The sequence below is a fragment of the Apiospora kogelbergensis genome, assembly GCF_038363985.1.
Source record: "Apiospora kogelbergensis strain CBS 113332 chromosome Unknown utg000012l_segment0_segment0, whole genome shotgun sequence".
In the NCBI taxonomy this organism is placed as follows: domain Eukaryota; kingdom Fungi; phylum Ascomycota; class Sordariomycetes; order Amphisphaeriales; family Apiosporaceae; genus Apiospora; species Apiospora kogelbergensis.
The window spans coordinates 854,362-869,678 of NW_027117429.1; the positions used below are offsets into that span (position 1 = coordinate 854,362).

The 15,317-nt window shown below is 49.0% G+C and overlaps 5 protein-coding genes across 5 annotated transcripts; 3 read left to right on the plus strand and 2 right to left on the minus strand.

Moving 5' to 3' along the window:
* Nucleotides 1-759: 759 nt before the first annotated feature.
* PG998_014674 (uncharacterized protein) lies at nucleotides 760-3,320 on the plus strand (the record flags this gene model as incomplete). Its single annotated transcript, XM_066881490.1, has 3 exons — nucleotides 760-880; nucleotides 936-2,839; nucleotides 2,894-3,320. The coding sequence occupies exons 1-3, from the start codon at nucleotides 806-808 to the stop codon at nucleotides 3,318-3,320; spliced, it is 2,406 nt and encodes an 801-aa protein (XP_066723621.1). The 5' UTR covers nucleotides 760-805.
* A 1,400-nt stretch (nucleotides 3,321-4,720) lies between these two features.
* Nucleotides 4,721-5,368, minus strand: PG998_014675 (uncharacterized protein; the record flags this gene model as incomplete). Its single annotated transcript, XM_066881491.1, has 5 exons — nucleotides 4,721-4,844; nucleotides 4,894-4,914; nucleotides 4,967-4,978; nucleotides 5,038-5,133; nucleotides 5,199-5,368. 5 exons carry the CDS (start codon nucleotides 5,366-5,368, stop codon nucleotides 4,721-4,723), a joined length of 423 nt encoding a protein of 140 aa, XP_066723622.1.
* Nucleotides 5,369-7,336: 1,968 nt separating this feature from the next.
* On the plus strand, nucleotides 7,337-7,678 carry PG998_014676 (uncharacterized protein; the record flags this gene model as incomplete). Its single annotated transcript, XM_066881492.1, has 1 exon — nucleotides 7,337-7,678. One exon carries the CDS (start codon nucleotides 7,337-7,339, stop codon nucleotides 7,676-7,678), a length of 342 nt encoding a protein of 113 aa, XP_066723623.1.
* A 232-nt stretch (nucleotides 7,679-7,910) lies between these two features.
* PG998_014677 (uncharacterized protein) lies at nucleotides 7,911-9,048 on the minus strand (the record flags this gene model as incomplete). Its single annotated transcript, XM_066881493.1, has 2 exons — nucleotides 7,911-7,972; nucleotides 8,013-9,048. 2 exons carry the CDS (start codon nucleotides 9,046-9,048, stop codon nucleotides 7,911-7,913), a joined length of 1,098 nt encoding a protein of 365 aa, XP_066723624.1.
* A 4,825-nt stretch (nucleotides 9,049-13,873) lies between these two features.
* On the plus strand, nucleotides 13,874-14,386 carry PG998_014678 (uncharacterized protein; the record flags this gene model as incomplete). The annotated part of the gene is made up of 1 exon (XM_066881494.1): nucleotides 13,874-14,386. The coding sequence occupies one exon, from the start codon at nucleotides 13,874-13,876 to the stop codon at nucleotides 14,384-14,386; it is 513 nt and encodes a 170-aa protein (XP_066723625.1).
* Nucleotides 14,387-15,317: the final 931 nt, after the last annotated feature.

Genomic DNA, 15,317 nt, shown 5'->3' on the forward strand with positions numbered 1-15,317 from the left:
CGCAAAGGCTAAATCCTGTCCCGCCACTAGCTGTACCTCAGAAACGGCTGTTATGCGCTGTGCAGATACCCCGCATTAGCTCGTTGTCAAGAATCTTAGATTGAAATGCGCACGCTTAACCTGGGTTTCATAGTACTACGTTGAACGTTGTTTGGAACTTCTCGATATACATTTGCGACCCTAATGCGTAACGGATAATCATTCGCTATAAGTCATATTCAGCTGAATTCGGCTTTGTCAAGTCGGAGTACAGCCAGTGTTGGGACAGAATTTGGCCTTTATCCGTTGTACTGGTACCCCGCCCTGCCTCATTGACAAGAATCCTAGATTGGAATCCGGAAGCTGAACCTGGTTTTTACAGTATGGGGTCTAATACGACATTGGAATTGCTCAACAGAGGGATGAGTTTAGTCGAAGAAACAAAATTTGAGCTACGGTATAACCGCAGCTTTTCGCATTGCCGATACGTGCCATACTGTACCTCCTACCACAGTGCACGTTTTGACCAATGGTCAGGGGCCGTATTACCTTCGTCGCTGGGCCTTATGGACGGCTGGAACAGCAGCAGACCGGTAGCTTGAATAACTCAACGCACCGCGTCATTTGGATGCTTCTGGACTCAACTGAAACCTTTGCGACCTCACATTCAATCCAACGAGCTGGAGAGGTACTTTCAGTAATAAATAGAGCCTTTTACATATTAAGCCCAAATCCTAGCCAGCCGGTCTCGACTCCCGCGTCATATCACTTGATACGGTGCCGTCCACTTGGTCAAACTTATACAGCTCGTAAATCATTTCACACCATGTTCACGCTACAGCCCCGCGACAACGACCCCGAGGACTTCCTTCAGTACATCCAGAGTCCATTTAATACACAGGTAGATATACTATCTCCGAAAAAGATATTATTCCTAACTTTACCGCCTGTGACAGTTAACGACTAAAGCGTTCTGGTCGTCCTTCGGTTATTCCATAAGTGGCGCAGTGCTTTGCGCCGTGCTCTTCTGTCTTCTACGCCCTCGCAATAAAACAATCTATGCACCTCGACTGAAGCATATCTCGGATGGAAAGCGTGTTCCTCCAGCAGTTTCAAATGATGTGTTTGGCTGGGTCCAACCTGTGGTCAAGACTAGGGATCAGACGCTTGTCGAAAAGATTGGCCAGGATGCAACTGTCTTTCTACATTTCACCACAATGTGCCGCAACATCACGATTTTCCTATCTATCATTGGTTGTGGTGTATATATCCCGCTTAACATCGTCGAGAACAGTAAGAACCGTTCGTCTGATGGTTCCAATACGTTCATGAAATTCGCCCCCTATTCTGTCGGCGGGAGGGTATGTTGGGCATATGTCGCCACCTCGCATGCCTTCGACATCGTTATTTGCTATTTCTTGTGGACAAGCTCTAGGATCGTAGCACGTATCAGGTGCGAGTATTTCGAGAGCTCTGAGTACCAAAACAAAGCGTTTTCTCGAACGCTCATGGTATGCAATATCTCGCTATATCCCCCCTTCGACAAAGAATGCGTTGCTCCTCGGAGACCTAGAGGTGTTCCAATACTAAGCTTTAGTCAGGTGACTGACATTCCAGACCGATGTCGCACCGATGCAGGCATTGTCGAACTTGTCCGTCCGTTTGCTACATCAAGGGATCTATCTGGTACCATTGCACATAGTCTCAAAGAACTCCCCGAGCTTATTGAAACGTACGAGGGAGCCGTTCGGGCACTAGAAGCAGTGCTCTCAAAGTACTCGAGACACCCGAAAACGCTGCCAGCAAAACGTCCTACCTGCAAGGCTCGGGCAGGCGATGACACGTCGTTCGCCCCAGGATCCAACGTTGATGCTATTGAGTACTTAGTTGCGCGTATCCGCCGACTCTCAGCCAAAATCCACGAAATGAGAAACGCGACAGTGGGTAAGGAAGTGCTTCCGTACGGCTTTGCCACATGTCCAAATATGGAGCAGGCTCACGAGCTGGCGTATGCTGCGAGGAAGCAGCATCCTCATGGGAGCAAAATCCAGCTTGCTCCCGGACCGAACGATGTGATCTGGAAGAACCTCTCGTTGCCTAAGGAAACTCGCCGCTGGCGAGTCTTTATGGGTCACGTCGCGGTATCTGCGCTGGTCGCCGTTTGGACAGTCCCTAATGCTCTTATTGCCATCTTCCTAGCCGACTTGTCGAAACTTGGTGCCATATGGCCCACCTTTCAGGCCGAGCTCGAACGCCATCCACGAACATGGGGTGCAATACAAGGTATCCTCGCGCCCTTGGTTACAACGCTGTTCTACTTACTCCTGCCGACCATCTTCCGGCGTCTCTCCATCTATGCTGGCGATCTCTCCAAAACGGAACGCGAGAGAGGTGTGGCTCGCAAGCTCTATGTCTTCTTCATCTTTAACAACCTTATTGTCTTCTCGTTTTTTTCGGCCGGTTGGAAGTATGCCGCTGCGGTCATCCGAGCCCAGTCGAATCAAAATCTGTGGGCAGCTATCAAGGATACCCAGCCATTCGAAAACCTCATGGGAGCTTTTTGCGACGTGTCACCCTTTTGGCTCAACTACTTGTTGCAGCGTAATCTCGGTGCGGCGCTGGACGTCTCACAGCTTGTCAAACTAGGAAGAGACTGGTTGTCGCGCAGGCTTTTGAATCTAACACCGCGGGAATTGCTCGAACTCACGGCGCCGCCTCCTTTCGATTACGCATCCCATTATAATAATTTCCTTTTTTATGTTACCATTGCGTTGGTATTTGCACCATTCCAGCCATTGGTGCTTCCGGTAACCGCCTTTTACTTTACTACGGACAGCTACCTGAAAAAGTATCTGCTGATGTAAGTTCGGTATTGTTTACTGTTAGCGTGTTCAGCGCTTACGTTCGGTTTCAGGTACGTATTTGTGACAAAACACGAATCCGGCGGTGGTTTCTGGGGGTTCATCGTCAACCGTGTCCTTGCCGCAACTTTGCTTAGCAACGTCGTGGCAACAATGTTTGTGGTCGCTAGGAGGGAGTCGTATGTCCAGATAATCCTCATGGCACCGCTATTTGCCATCCTGGGAGGATTCAAATACTTCTGCATCAAGACTTTCGACGATGATCAGTGTTTCTATAGTAAGAGGGGTAGAAAGGTAAGCGATGATGCAGTGATGGAGAAACGAAACGACGAAAGTGTGGATGTTCGGTTTGGACACCCCGCTCTTTACAGCAAGTTGATTGTTCCAATAGTAAGCACCCGGGCGCGGGGCATACTGAGGGATGCGCAGGGGAGCCGCTTGGATACTGGCCTGGGTGGCATCCCCCAACAGAGAAAATAGCAGCAACGTGAACAACATGTCGGAGCTCCAATTGGTCCAGGTATGACCACGATAATGTTGATTCATCGGCATATGAACATAGTTCAGCAGTACACCCGCTTCGTAGCCAGTCTAGTTCGCCAACACGTAGTACTGGAAGGTCTCTTTCGTTATTTCCCTCAGAGATAGCATCCTTGCCACTATTTATCTATTCAATGCTGCCTATTATATCCCATTTGATTCTTTGACATATAATAGCTGGTAGTGAGGTTCTATCTAAGACTACAGCCACGGCGGGTAGCAGACGGAACGAAGGTGCTTTGTGCTATTAGGCAAGCTTTTGGGGCGTTGGCGTTGGTAATGAACAAGGGTTATCATTGCGTAGGTCACAATGTGATTTGAGACAATTGAGTAATCGATTCCAGACAAAAATCACTTGCTGGCCTTGACGCTCACACTACAAGTGTACACCAATTCTCATGTCATCGATTTGTTATTGCTGATAGACCTATGTACGATCCAACTACCATCCCCATTTGGTCATGCATGTTAATAAGTGGCACTACCTGCAACCAAATGCATCACCCCAAAAAGCTGCGCAGATGGCCTAATCCAGTTATACGGTAACTAGCATCTGCAGCCTCGGCCTCTGACGGCCGGCATGTAACATCCGCTTATTGCTCTTCCAAGAGGAAACCGACGCCTAATTGGCTGTATTAGGACTCAACGTTTGGCTACAAGGGGCGCCGATGCCTCATCTAATTCCAGCGCGCTCTTGAGTCCTAATCCCAAGTTGACCCACATGTGCAACCTGTCTACAACGGATTTGTGCCTGCATTTGGTTCGCTCCTCTAGAGCCGCAGAAGTCTTACGGGCTCTTGAAGTGCGACCAGCTATTGTGATTTCCAGCCAGAAATGCACAAGGGCTCTTCCTCGGGTACGCCGCTGCGTCATTGTGGGTCTACGGTTACTTGGGCCGCTGCGCCGCAAAGAACCCTCCGCCCCTCCCCCTACAAACGAACATTTCGGTGTAGATGGAGCATCCAGAGTGGGCCTTGGATCATTAGGAAATCGCCTTCTCAACATTTGATGCTATCAAGCGTCAATTTCTATCAGCATTTGCTGTAGTGGCGCAAGGAAGACTTAAGCATGTCACAGTAGCATTAGACGAAGATCAGTTTGTCATAGTCATAAGTAAAGTACGACAGAACCGGCGCCTTTGGTCCTGACAACGCGGGGTCGCGAATCGACTCTCTAAGGGACCTGGCCCGCTAGTGGCGCTCGTGCGCCATAGCTACTCTTCAGTTTGAATTTAGAACGTGACGAGCAACATGTAGTCTATGCACATGCTTCTTCCAATATGAAGGTATACTCACTTGAATTATTACTACTAGAAAGCTTCGAAAGGACACTCCATGTGCCTATTGTAAACTCAAGAACTCTTCTTCAAGCAAGTCGTCTGCACTTTTGCCCACAGAGTCCTGCTCGATGACATTGTCTAGCTTCGTCAACCAATCGTCCAGCTTTTTGTTGATATTTTCAAATCTATGAAGCGGTTCAGTATATGTTTCCGTAAGTCCTTTGAACTGCCTACCCATTGTCGACTACCTGCTTGCTGTGGTAGAGAATCAGTGCGAGCCACAAGAAAATAGGCACAAGCTACGTACAGTGCGTCAATACTGAAGGGATGATTAGTAAGAGGAAAAGGAAGGTATTGCATAGCGTGAGCGGACGTTACCTTTGGCCAAGCTGTTTAACTTGGATAGACTGTTCGTCAAGGTCGGATGATAGTTGGAATATAGCATCGGCGAGGGCTTTGGAATGGTCGGGTGTACTAAGAGTATGTGGCAATTAGTAACAAGCCTGGCTGTGGTAGATATGCAGACCGTGTTGACTTACTCTGGTAAATGGAAATTACTTTGTGGACGTGTCTGTACAGTGGGGATTGGCTGGAAGTTCGCTGCAGCTTGGAAGGTAAGGTTACGTTGCACAGGAGGCACTCGCACCTGGCGAGATCTGCGAACAACAGGCGCTATCGGTTGCCGAGCCTTGTGCCTGGCTTGAAACATGGTGGGTAGTGTGGTAAGAATGATGGTATTTTGCTGGAAACAAGGCCTTATTTGTAGGTCACTCTCATGTGTCAGGCATCGCTGGCTCCTTGCCTTGGAAGATCAGTAAATAGCGGAAACTATTTCGTACCAGAACTGGAGCTTGCTATGGATGCGAAGAATACGTCCTAGGGTGTCTTTCGACAGACAGAGTAGATATTGGATAAACATCGTACATACTTTGAAGGTATGAGATGGAGAGGCTAAAGCAGCTTTTATGCCATGGTTCAGATAAATAGGCTCTGTAACCCGTAATACAACCCCTGCTCTACAACACATCACTCAACTAGTTTGGACCATCAATCTTTAGCCAGGATATCATGGATTGCACTCAATCCTCTCCCATATCAACACTGATGTTTCCTTTAAGCGTTTTAAGCGCGGCAGTCCAAGAGTTCGCGTTGCAACTCCAGAATAGTCAAGCCCATATCCAGAGACTATACGCAAACAGGGCTCAAATGCAGATGAGAGTAGCGGAACTCGTAAAGGAAATTGAAGAGATGCAGGCGGTTTACAATCTTCAAGAGCAGACGGTGCAGAGCCAGACAGAGCTTATCCGGGCTTTGGAAAGCGAATAGATCTGTCCTAGCCCCTTCCTCAAATCAGCTGATGCATATCTACCCCAACCGGCTACGCCGGGGTCTGCTTCCCCAACACAAGAGTATATTATGAACAATACGAACGACGCTCTTCAGCCGGTACCAAGCATGTTGGAGGTGGATACAGCAGAATGAGCCGGAAGGGGAGCTGAGCCTGTACTTGACTGGCAGTGAAAAATCAAGTCCCGATATGCTGTGGCGGGAAGGTGAAGACGCCCTCAAACGTTAGAGAGAACTATAGATACATATATCGATAGACTACGGTTTTGTTTGACACCGAAATATGCATCTATTTCTTGTAACCTCGGTGAACCGATCATAAAACCAATCTACTGTTTCAAATGTTAATACCTTGAGATTCATGTTCTTGGCACCAACACAAACATATCAGTTCTACAGGCCCAACGGGAAAAGATAATCGTCAATCGATGCGTGGAGCCTGTATACTGAAGTGTAACGGAATTGACCCTTTCATATATTGTGGTTGATTCTCCACCGGCGTGTAGTAGCCTGAAGTAGAGTATGAGAAGTACAGGACCAGCCTCGTCCATAGTATTAATCTGGCCTCTGGCCTGGCAATAGACGGAGTTGGGCGTGTTGACTACAAAGGCATACTGCGCCAGTAGCAACTCAGCCTCTATTCTATCTCCATGATGTAGCTCTATTTAAATTATAACATTTTTCCCCGTCGATTCCGCCTCGACACCTGGGGACGTAACTTGACCATGGTTTTATACCCTCCGCTTCACATCCAAGCAAGTACTGTATAGTTCAATATGTGCAGAAGTACAGCATTGTACTGTACTTGAATCGGTCTTTGAGTAAGAATCAGAATATCCATGCGAGCCAATAATAACCTGTTGGGAGATACCTCTCCTCGCTTCTCTGCAAGTCTACCAGACTCCAGATGTATCTAGATCATTCTATAGACACTCTGTCCATTTCTTACTAGGTCTATAAAGACATAGCCTGCAACCAGGCTTCAGGAGTGGAAGCCCAAGGTATTTAGACAATACACTCTTCACCCCCACTTACATAGACTGTACCGCTATTAAGTAACGTTGCTGTGTGGTAGAGCCTCCTCTGGATCTGAATAACACAGTGGTTCAACATTGCATCCGCGTCCCCAGTTCGCCTGTTCCATTATAATCTCAGTCGCAGCTATATTAGGTCGTCTTATATGTCTATCTGGTTAACTTAGCGCTTAGTTTAACTGCTATGTGGGATGGGTCCAAAGCACCTGCCGGTCGATTTACTATGTTAGAATCCCCAATTCATTGCCCATGCATTCTATCTAAGTTAATAAACCAGGAACAAAGTTAAATTCCCGATGTTGTGCTCTACTTGCAAGCAGCTACAAGCACAAGCAGCCGAGATCGAGGGACTTCGACAGCTGTGTTGGCGATTGGAGGTTGAGAAAGACGATATGGGACTTCGCCTCTCTCAACTAGAGGAAGAATTAGAAGAACAGAAACTGCGCCAGGAGATCACCGAAATAGAGCTTGACCAACACAAAGACGCCCTTGCGGAAAAGGTCAGAGCTCTCGACGAGAGAAACGACCTTGTCAGGGCCCAAGAGATTATTCTACACTGTTCCCAGGGCATGGAAAGGGACCTTTGTGTGAAACATCAAGAGGAGAGTCCAGTTGATGCATGTAACTCACCTACTTAATATCACGGTGAAAGAGGACCCGTAGCATTCCCATTCGAAAAGACACTATTACAATTCTTTGCATATTCTCTAAAGCCTATTAATGTTCACTGCCAGGTGCTTATATCACTATATACAACCATTTGAGACTTTTCCCATGGCGATCAATGCATCCCCTTTCCTCCTACAAATATTTGCAGCAGACGAGGATCTTTCCCCGCCACCACACCGGCTACATTGTCTGGAGCTGGACTCACATCATCATAAGGGAACGAATACCCTTTCCCGTCAAGTTGGCATTGGTGTACGGCTCGACTGTAGTGATTGGTTATTTTGCCGGGATAATATCTTTTACGGTCAACTGCAGGCTGGGTTTCGCCACCTTCGATGAGCAGGGTGGATCTTGTGAATGCGGCACATAATCTAGGCACAACTGAGCGGTGCACGGCATTATCGTCGGCGAGGATCGCAAAAGGTCCAGTACTACAACTCCATATATCTGACGCGCTTGGGCGTGCGTATCCCCGATTGTCCCCGTCGCAAGAAAGAAGCCCGTCTTGACCAACGCGGCAAGTAACGGAACCCATGCTTGACTGCGTATCTATCACAAGATCACGAGACGTATACTTTGACCATACTTGATTGACATAGGGCGCGTAGTACCCCTGCGTGGCCCCCGGATGTACGCTCTCATAGAGGTTCGGCGAAAGAACACGCAATGGTCGACCGCTAGGTGCTGTGACGCACAGTTGGTCCCATGGTAGCCCGTCTAATCGACTTTGTTGTCGCAGCTGCTCGCAGACACTATAGACACCGTCACTTGCGAGACCAATAACCTTCTGCGCATCTCCTTGCTCGAGGGTCAGAGTGAGACTAAGGATCAAGCCGACAAAGTCCACGAAGGATAAGTTGGCATACAGCCCGTCTCTATCAGTGTGCGTAAGCTCGACAAATCCCCAGTCCACCGTGTTTGAAGTATTTGCGCTATCTAAAACGGAAGGCGGAACGAGATAAGGCGAGCCGCCGTCCGAAGCCGCAACATGAAAGGGAAGCTGGCCCAAAGAAATCCAGATTCGTCCTGAAACGACACAGTCTTGAATCGTGACGGCGAAGACCTTAGGCTGCTCTGCAATTGGGATTGAGATCAAGGCCTGATCGATTGGCGAAAAACCTGCATCCTCTGCTACTACGGGATAAAACCAAGTGCCCGATCTGGTGAGGAACTTAGTGGCCCCAACTTGATCGACGCCTGTTATATAGACAAACGGTTGGCTCCCTTTGATGTTGTTGATGACTTCGACTTTCAATGGCTTCAGCGACAAACAGCTATTGGAAATACCAGAATTGATGCCGGAAGAATTCGTCTCAATCATTCTCTTGCTAAATGTCATTGCAGCAATGTGTTGTCCTAGCTGAACGAAAAGAAATACACCAACAAAAGCAACGAATGATCGCACTGGCTGGAGAAAGAACATTCCCGATTGATGCTACGCAAGATTCAGGGAGCGGTTCTGTAATCCCGACAGTGCTTGCGCCGTAAAACTGTGAAACGTGAGAGAAAAGTGAGCAGGCCGAAGAATACTTATTTGATCACGGTGACAAAAAGGGCCAATTCCTCCCATAGGAATCTAATCTAGCACATCCTCCCAGAGATGCCTGAGCCGCAACTCGACGCGCCAGAAATCCCAAATTGGGTACCACCCCATTTCGCATCCCCTTCAATGCACAAGAGATGCAAGCGGCGCATGTTGTTGTTGTTGGTTTTGTTCCATTGTTTAACGTCTAGGAAAAGGTAGAGCCGCTTCGACCCCCCTAAGGGTATGGGATGTGCTACCTACAGTATCCGTCTACCATTCTCTAATAGTATTGCTGAATCCAAGTCTAGCGTCTAGATTCTAATCAATGATTTTTATCGTTGAGGTAGAGCAGGGTATCTGTACAGCGGACCAAGGCTAAATTCTGTCCCAACATGGGCTGTACTCCAGAAGGAGCCGTTACGTGTACAGATACCCGCACTACCTCGTTGCCAAGAGTCGGTTTTCACGGTCTGCTGGAAATACTACTAACAGGACCCTACACAGGCACGTATTGACAGAGAGGAGCGGCCGACAAAGAAATAGGGTATGGTCGGTCAAAGCTCGTCCGAAATGGTCGTGACAACCTCCGATCGACGCGGAAGACCTAGAGCAGTATAGCAAGGCAATCGCGAATGGGTTACAGTTATCCAGGGCGTCGGGTCGTCCGGCTACGTCATCCCTCCGTACATCATCTTTGCCGGGAAAACGCACTTGTCTTCCTGGTACGAAAACAGCCCGTTACCAAAGGATGGGGTTATTGCAGTCACCGAGAACGGCTGGACTACGAACGAGAGAGGCGAGGATTGGATTCGACACTTCGATGAGCACACGAAGTCTCATACGAAAGGTGTTTATCGCCTATTGGTCCTTGACGGCCATGAGAGCCACCACTCGACAGCTTTCGAGCTCTACTGCAAGGACAACTCGATTATCACACTCTGTATGCCTGCTCATTCGTCGCATAAGCTCCAACCTCTTGATGTCGGCTGTTTTCGTGCGTTGAAAAGGTCGTACGGGAAAGAAATCGAGGGTCTTATGCGGGCGCATATCACCCACATTTCCAAGGAGGACTTCCTACCAGCGTTTTAGAAAGCGTTCCAGGCAACTTTTACAGCCTCAAATGTAGAAGGAGGTTTCCGAGGGGCAGGCCTCGTCCCGTACGATCCGGAATATATGATTTCACAGTTGGATATGAAGCTACGTACGCCGACGCTTCCGGCAACGTCTTCCGGCCTACCTGTACCGTGGGAGTCGAAGACCCCAAACAACCCAATTGAAGCCCAATCCCAAACCGAATACGTGAGAAATCGAGTCGCGCGACATCAAGATAGCTCCCCGACATCAATTTTAGCCGGGCTTGACCAGATTGCGAAAGGTACAACGCAAGTTATGCACCGGCTCGCTCTTTTAGAGGGTGAGGTAAGCGCACTACGAGAGGCGAATGAGATGCTTAGCCGGCGCCGCTGTGCGAAAAAGAAACGGCTACAGAATGGAGGATCACTTCGTATACAGACTGGAGAAGACCTGCAGTCTCAGAAGGGCGTTGATATACAGCTACAAGACGAATCGCGTCGGAGAAGTGGTCGTACGAGGACGTTTGGGACGCGCTTACAGCGCTGTAGAATCTGCGGAGAGCCCGGGCATAATGCTCGTACCTGTCAGAATGATGTAGAAGTATCTGGAGATGAGGATTCCGATTGATTTTAATTGATAATATGCGTTGTGGTGAAATTAACTTATACTTTAATATGTAGGGTCAGCATAAGTGGTAAATTCGGTTGTTTGGTAAATTCGCTTGTGGGGTACGTTACTCTTGGATAGAATCTCAGAATCTACCATCTCGGCCAATCGGACAGGAGTTCGTAGGGCTTCATATAGTGGGGTAGAGTGGACTAGCACACAGAAGCAAAGATACCATTTGAACTACGCAAGAGCAGACATCCTAATTAAACTCCGAGGCAAATGCACAGTTGGAGGTCGAAGTCGTTAGTCGCGTTTCTATTTAATGAGCTTGGACACGCTATTCTCGCGTGCCTACCCTACGATGCGAAGGGCTAGAGGCGGCGTGGGCTATATTTATGGATTGAATGCACTAGATCACTATAGACTTGTATCTGCACCTTGCCTAACCTCAAACATCAGCACAAATGAGGTTTAACGCTTTAATGCTCACCACAACATCAATTCACGCATCATGACTGAACAAAGAAATGTAGATGCGCGGAAAGATGTTACGCGGTCATGGAACGCGCTAAGAGGCAGATAATGGTTTATCGAGAAGCGAGAACGCGCCGGTCGAGGGCGACAACGAGCCAAAGCCTCAGAGGAACAAACATGATCAACGACACTAGACGAATACATCGCCGCTTGTCATGCCTCTGGTTTCTCTCAACTCGCCATCAAACAGACCCGAAGTTGACATCGAAGGGTCTATGACCAATCCACGTGATAAGCGGTGTCGGAAATCCCTGAGGCCATGGCACGACTTCCCCGAATAGCAAGAACCCGGCACACTCTACGATACCTTCCCTACCGAGAGCCGCGTTTTTGAGGACCGAAACTTCCCGGCCAGCCTAGGAAACAGGACCCGACGAGAAGACCCTCGAGTATGCTCTACATTATGGTGTGGAGGATCCGGTCAGGCCATCTTAGAACGCTCAATGCGGGAGAGGCCGGCAGCGCCTATCAAATTGGAGGTGGTATCATCTTTGACAACCATCATCACGTTTTAGTGATGTAGCCAAGGAGGTTATGGCGAGGTAACCTCCAGCGTCACCACCTCGGACACGAAACCACAGACGCAATCCCCACCAGCTACGACCCGATTAAGGTTAGTGTTTTACCGAGCCGACAGCTTCATGTCGGCACCATTGTCCAGAAACCGGCGCGCCTAAAGCTTCGCCGGTTTCCTGGCCAATAACAAATCTCTGTCTGTCGCTCTTGTTCGTGTGCAATCTTTTCACCCCAAAACTAGGCGTCGGAATGCCGTCCTTCAGCTGATGTTGCGGACTTCGGCGGCAATGCTTCCCTGTTCTTATTGCGAGTCTCGTGGTTTGAGCATCAGCGAGGTTCCTTCGGCTGATTCTGCTCGTTGTGATCGCTCTGCGCGACACAACCAGGCGCAGTGCGACGTTCAATATCTGACTCCGGCGCAACCTCGCAACATCGGCGCGAAGCACTCGAAAGTCTAAGACGAACTAGACGCTGCGGAACAGGAATTGCAGCGGGCTGCTACTAGGATCCGTCGTTACCGAAAGCAGAAGAAGCTTTAGTTTGAAAAGATGTTGAGGGCGGTTTGTCGCGGAATTGATAATGTCGAGATGCTGGAGCGTGTGGAACGAGAAGAGGCTTTAGAGGAGCGTCAGAAAGCTACTGCTGAGCCGGCTCCCTCTCCTACACCTATGCTCCCCGAGGACTTCTCCCTTGGCTGGGGTACCATGTATCCGAACATCCAGCTGGAATCCACGTTATTGGCGGTGCGCTTGTGGCTTTTAAACATCCGGAGCTCCCCAGACGCGTTCTCCAAGTGTGGGTTTTTGCTAGGTAACCCTTCCACTTCATAAGGTACTTCCAGCCTCATCCGGTCCTTTTCTTGTCAACAATCTTTTCAACTTGGTACTCGTGCAGATTTGTTTCAAATTCAGTTGCATGTCTATCTTCATTTTTCTGGTGCTGGTTCGAGCGAAGAAATATGGTTACAGGGTGCGTTCTCATGGATTTTGATAGCGCTAATCGGTAGTTGGGTTCTTAAATGACTCCTGCGTTTTTGGATGGCCCAATCTTTTTGAAGTCTACTTTTGTGCTGGATCGTTTGCGTTTTGGTGTTTCGTCGTTCAAAGTAGACTTTTCTCCCCCTTCAAAGGTCGGTCCCTTCAACCTCGTCTGGTCGGCCTATTTCTTCATTTCTTCTTTGGTGGCTTTTGCATTGTCATCCATCTGGACCCTGCGCACTGTTGCGGCCATAACTATGCCCATCACGTTCTTAGGACGAGGCGGCAAACATGTCTATCCGCAGGCCGCAATGCTCTAATCGGTGTTTTGGGTTCGGTCTAACATGGGTGCTTGGCGGGAACATCTGTGTCTGTGTTTCTGTTTCTTATGTTTACAGTTACGCGAGAAACAATTGCTGAGCTAGTTCACAAGACGTAAAAAATTAGGTTTAATGTATGTAATGCTACTGCACCAAGATCCGGCAATACTGGTGAGGCCGGGGTTTCGAACTCTAAATAATGTATGAATATTTCTTGTACCTAGAATGAGGACAAACATATAAAAGCCTAATCAGGCCGACAAACTCAAGACGGTCAATCTCTTGTGAGTCGTCGGACTGCACACACCACACTTGTCCGAACGAGAGAAATGTTGTTTTTTACTTCCCCAGGGCTGGCTCTCCCTACCAATACCGTCGATGACATGGCAATTAGGCCTTGTCTAACTCATAACGTTGACTATCTCACACACGAATGGGATGACGAAGACTTATGGCGAACTCGGATCTATCTTTCTTCGGCTAGAACGAGGCATCCAGACCTGCCGCGTTTAAAGAATGCTTTGTGGAGGGCCTGGGCCAAGTCCCTGTACCAACTTGGGACAACTCCTCCGAGCACGATTAACTGGTTCTCAAGCCACCTTTTCCACGATGTACAAGAAGAAACTAACAAATGGCAGGCACAAAGACTGTGATCTGACATGGCTATACGGACCGCAGCCATCTCGAGATGGGTATCGCATCAGGGAGGGAAGCTGTCGTGGAAGCCCTAGTAGGCACCAGACTTCGCCTACTCCCACACTATGGAAACTTCTGAAATCAATGCCATATGCGTCGGAGGCCGAAAGGTCTTGTGGAGATCACCAGCTGTTGCAGTGCCAAACATATACTGGTCAGATTTTGCACAATACCTGGGCTTCCATGCCCAGGAACTTTGACAACCTTCTCGATTTCCTAACCACTCTAAAGGGGCTTATGAAACCGAGGGTATACAAACGCGTTCGCTTTGCCCAACATGTAGATCAGCGACTCATTGCCCCAGGCACTAGCAGCTACGAGAGGCGATCTACCACTGCGGGCTGGACGTGGGACTCCTGGGCCGACGGCCACGATAGCAAGCTCAAAAGTGACATTGGGGCTATTGCTGGTGCCAGTGTATCCTAAGCCGCGCCCTGCAACCCATTGTCTTATGAGGAATTCTATTCAAAAATGTTGCAGAACCATTCGTTAGCTACTGTAAGAAGAGTCCAGCCATTGTCGTAGTACTGAGATTGGCATGTTTTTCATGGAAGCTTAGCGTCTTTCGACAATCGGTTTCACAAGCCGGCCGTGGGTACTACGGGGCTAACCACAGAGTCAGTTGCCCTTCGAAGGTTTGAAGTAATACACCTCAATGAGAGTCTGCGTTTGGATGATACTTCGGTACTCCGTTAATGATAGCCTATGAGGCGCAGGGTTACCGTAGACATAATCTTTGGGGAAACAGCCCCGTGCAAAAATCCGGGGCTAAGTTTGGGAACTGTATTCCGGAGACGTGCACATGCGAATTACTTAAAAGTGTAAGCAGGCTCAGTGGAACAGACATTGTGGACTTCCTCCGGACTATTCCGCAGTACGCAGCCATCACATACATACGCGGGTGGCTCTTTCGACATCCAGGCGGTCGTGACCTGATCAGCAGCCGTCGCGGCCGCGCCTGCATCCCGTGACGGTCAATCATCCAGCGTCCAGCGGAATCTGATGGTTTTGACATGGTATCGGGGACGACGGCTGTCTGTGCAGTCGGGTGCTCGACTCACGACCGTGGGACCAACAACAGCCAGGGCATGGGCACGCCACGGGCTAAGACACAAGCCGCCCCAAGATTCCTGTATCGTGCCCGACCTTTTACTACTCACTGCCTCGTGCCCTCTCGGCTTCGGCGTCATCTGTGCCTGGAATAACAGGATTTCCTGGCTGTCAGCGTCTACGATAGCAGCTGGAAGCGACCCGGTCAAGTCGCGCAGAGCATGAGGATTGAATCTGCATCCAGTCGGCAAGAAAAGCTGTACGTGAGCCGACAGTCGCATAGGTTTGACAAAGATTTAAGCCAGTC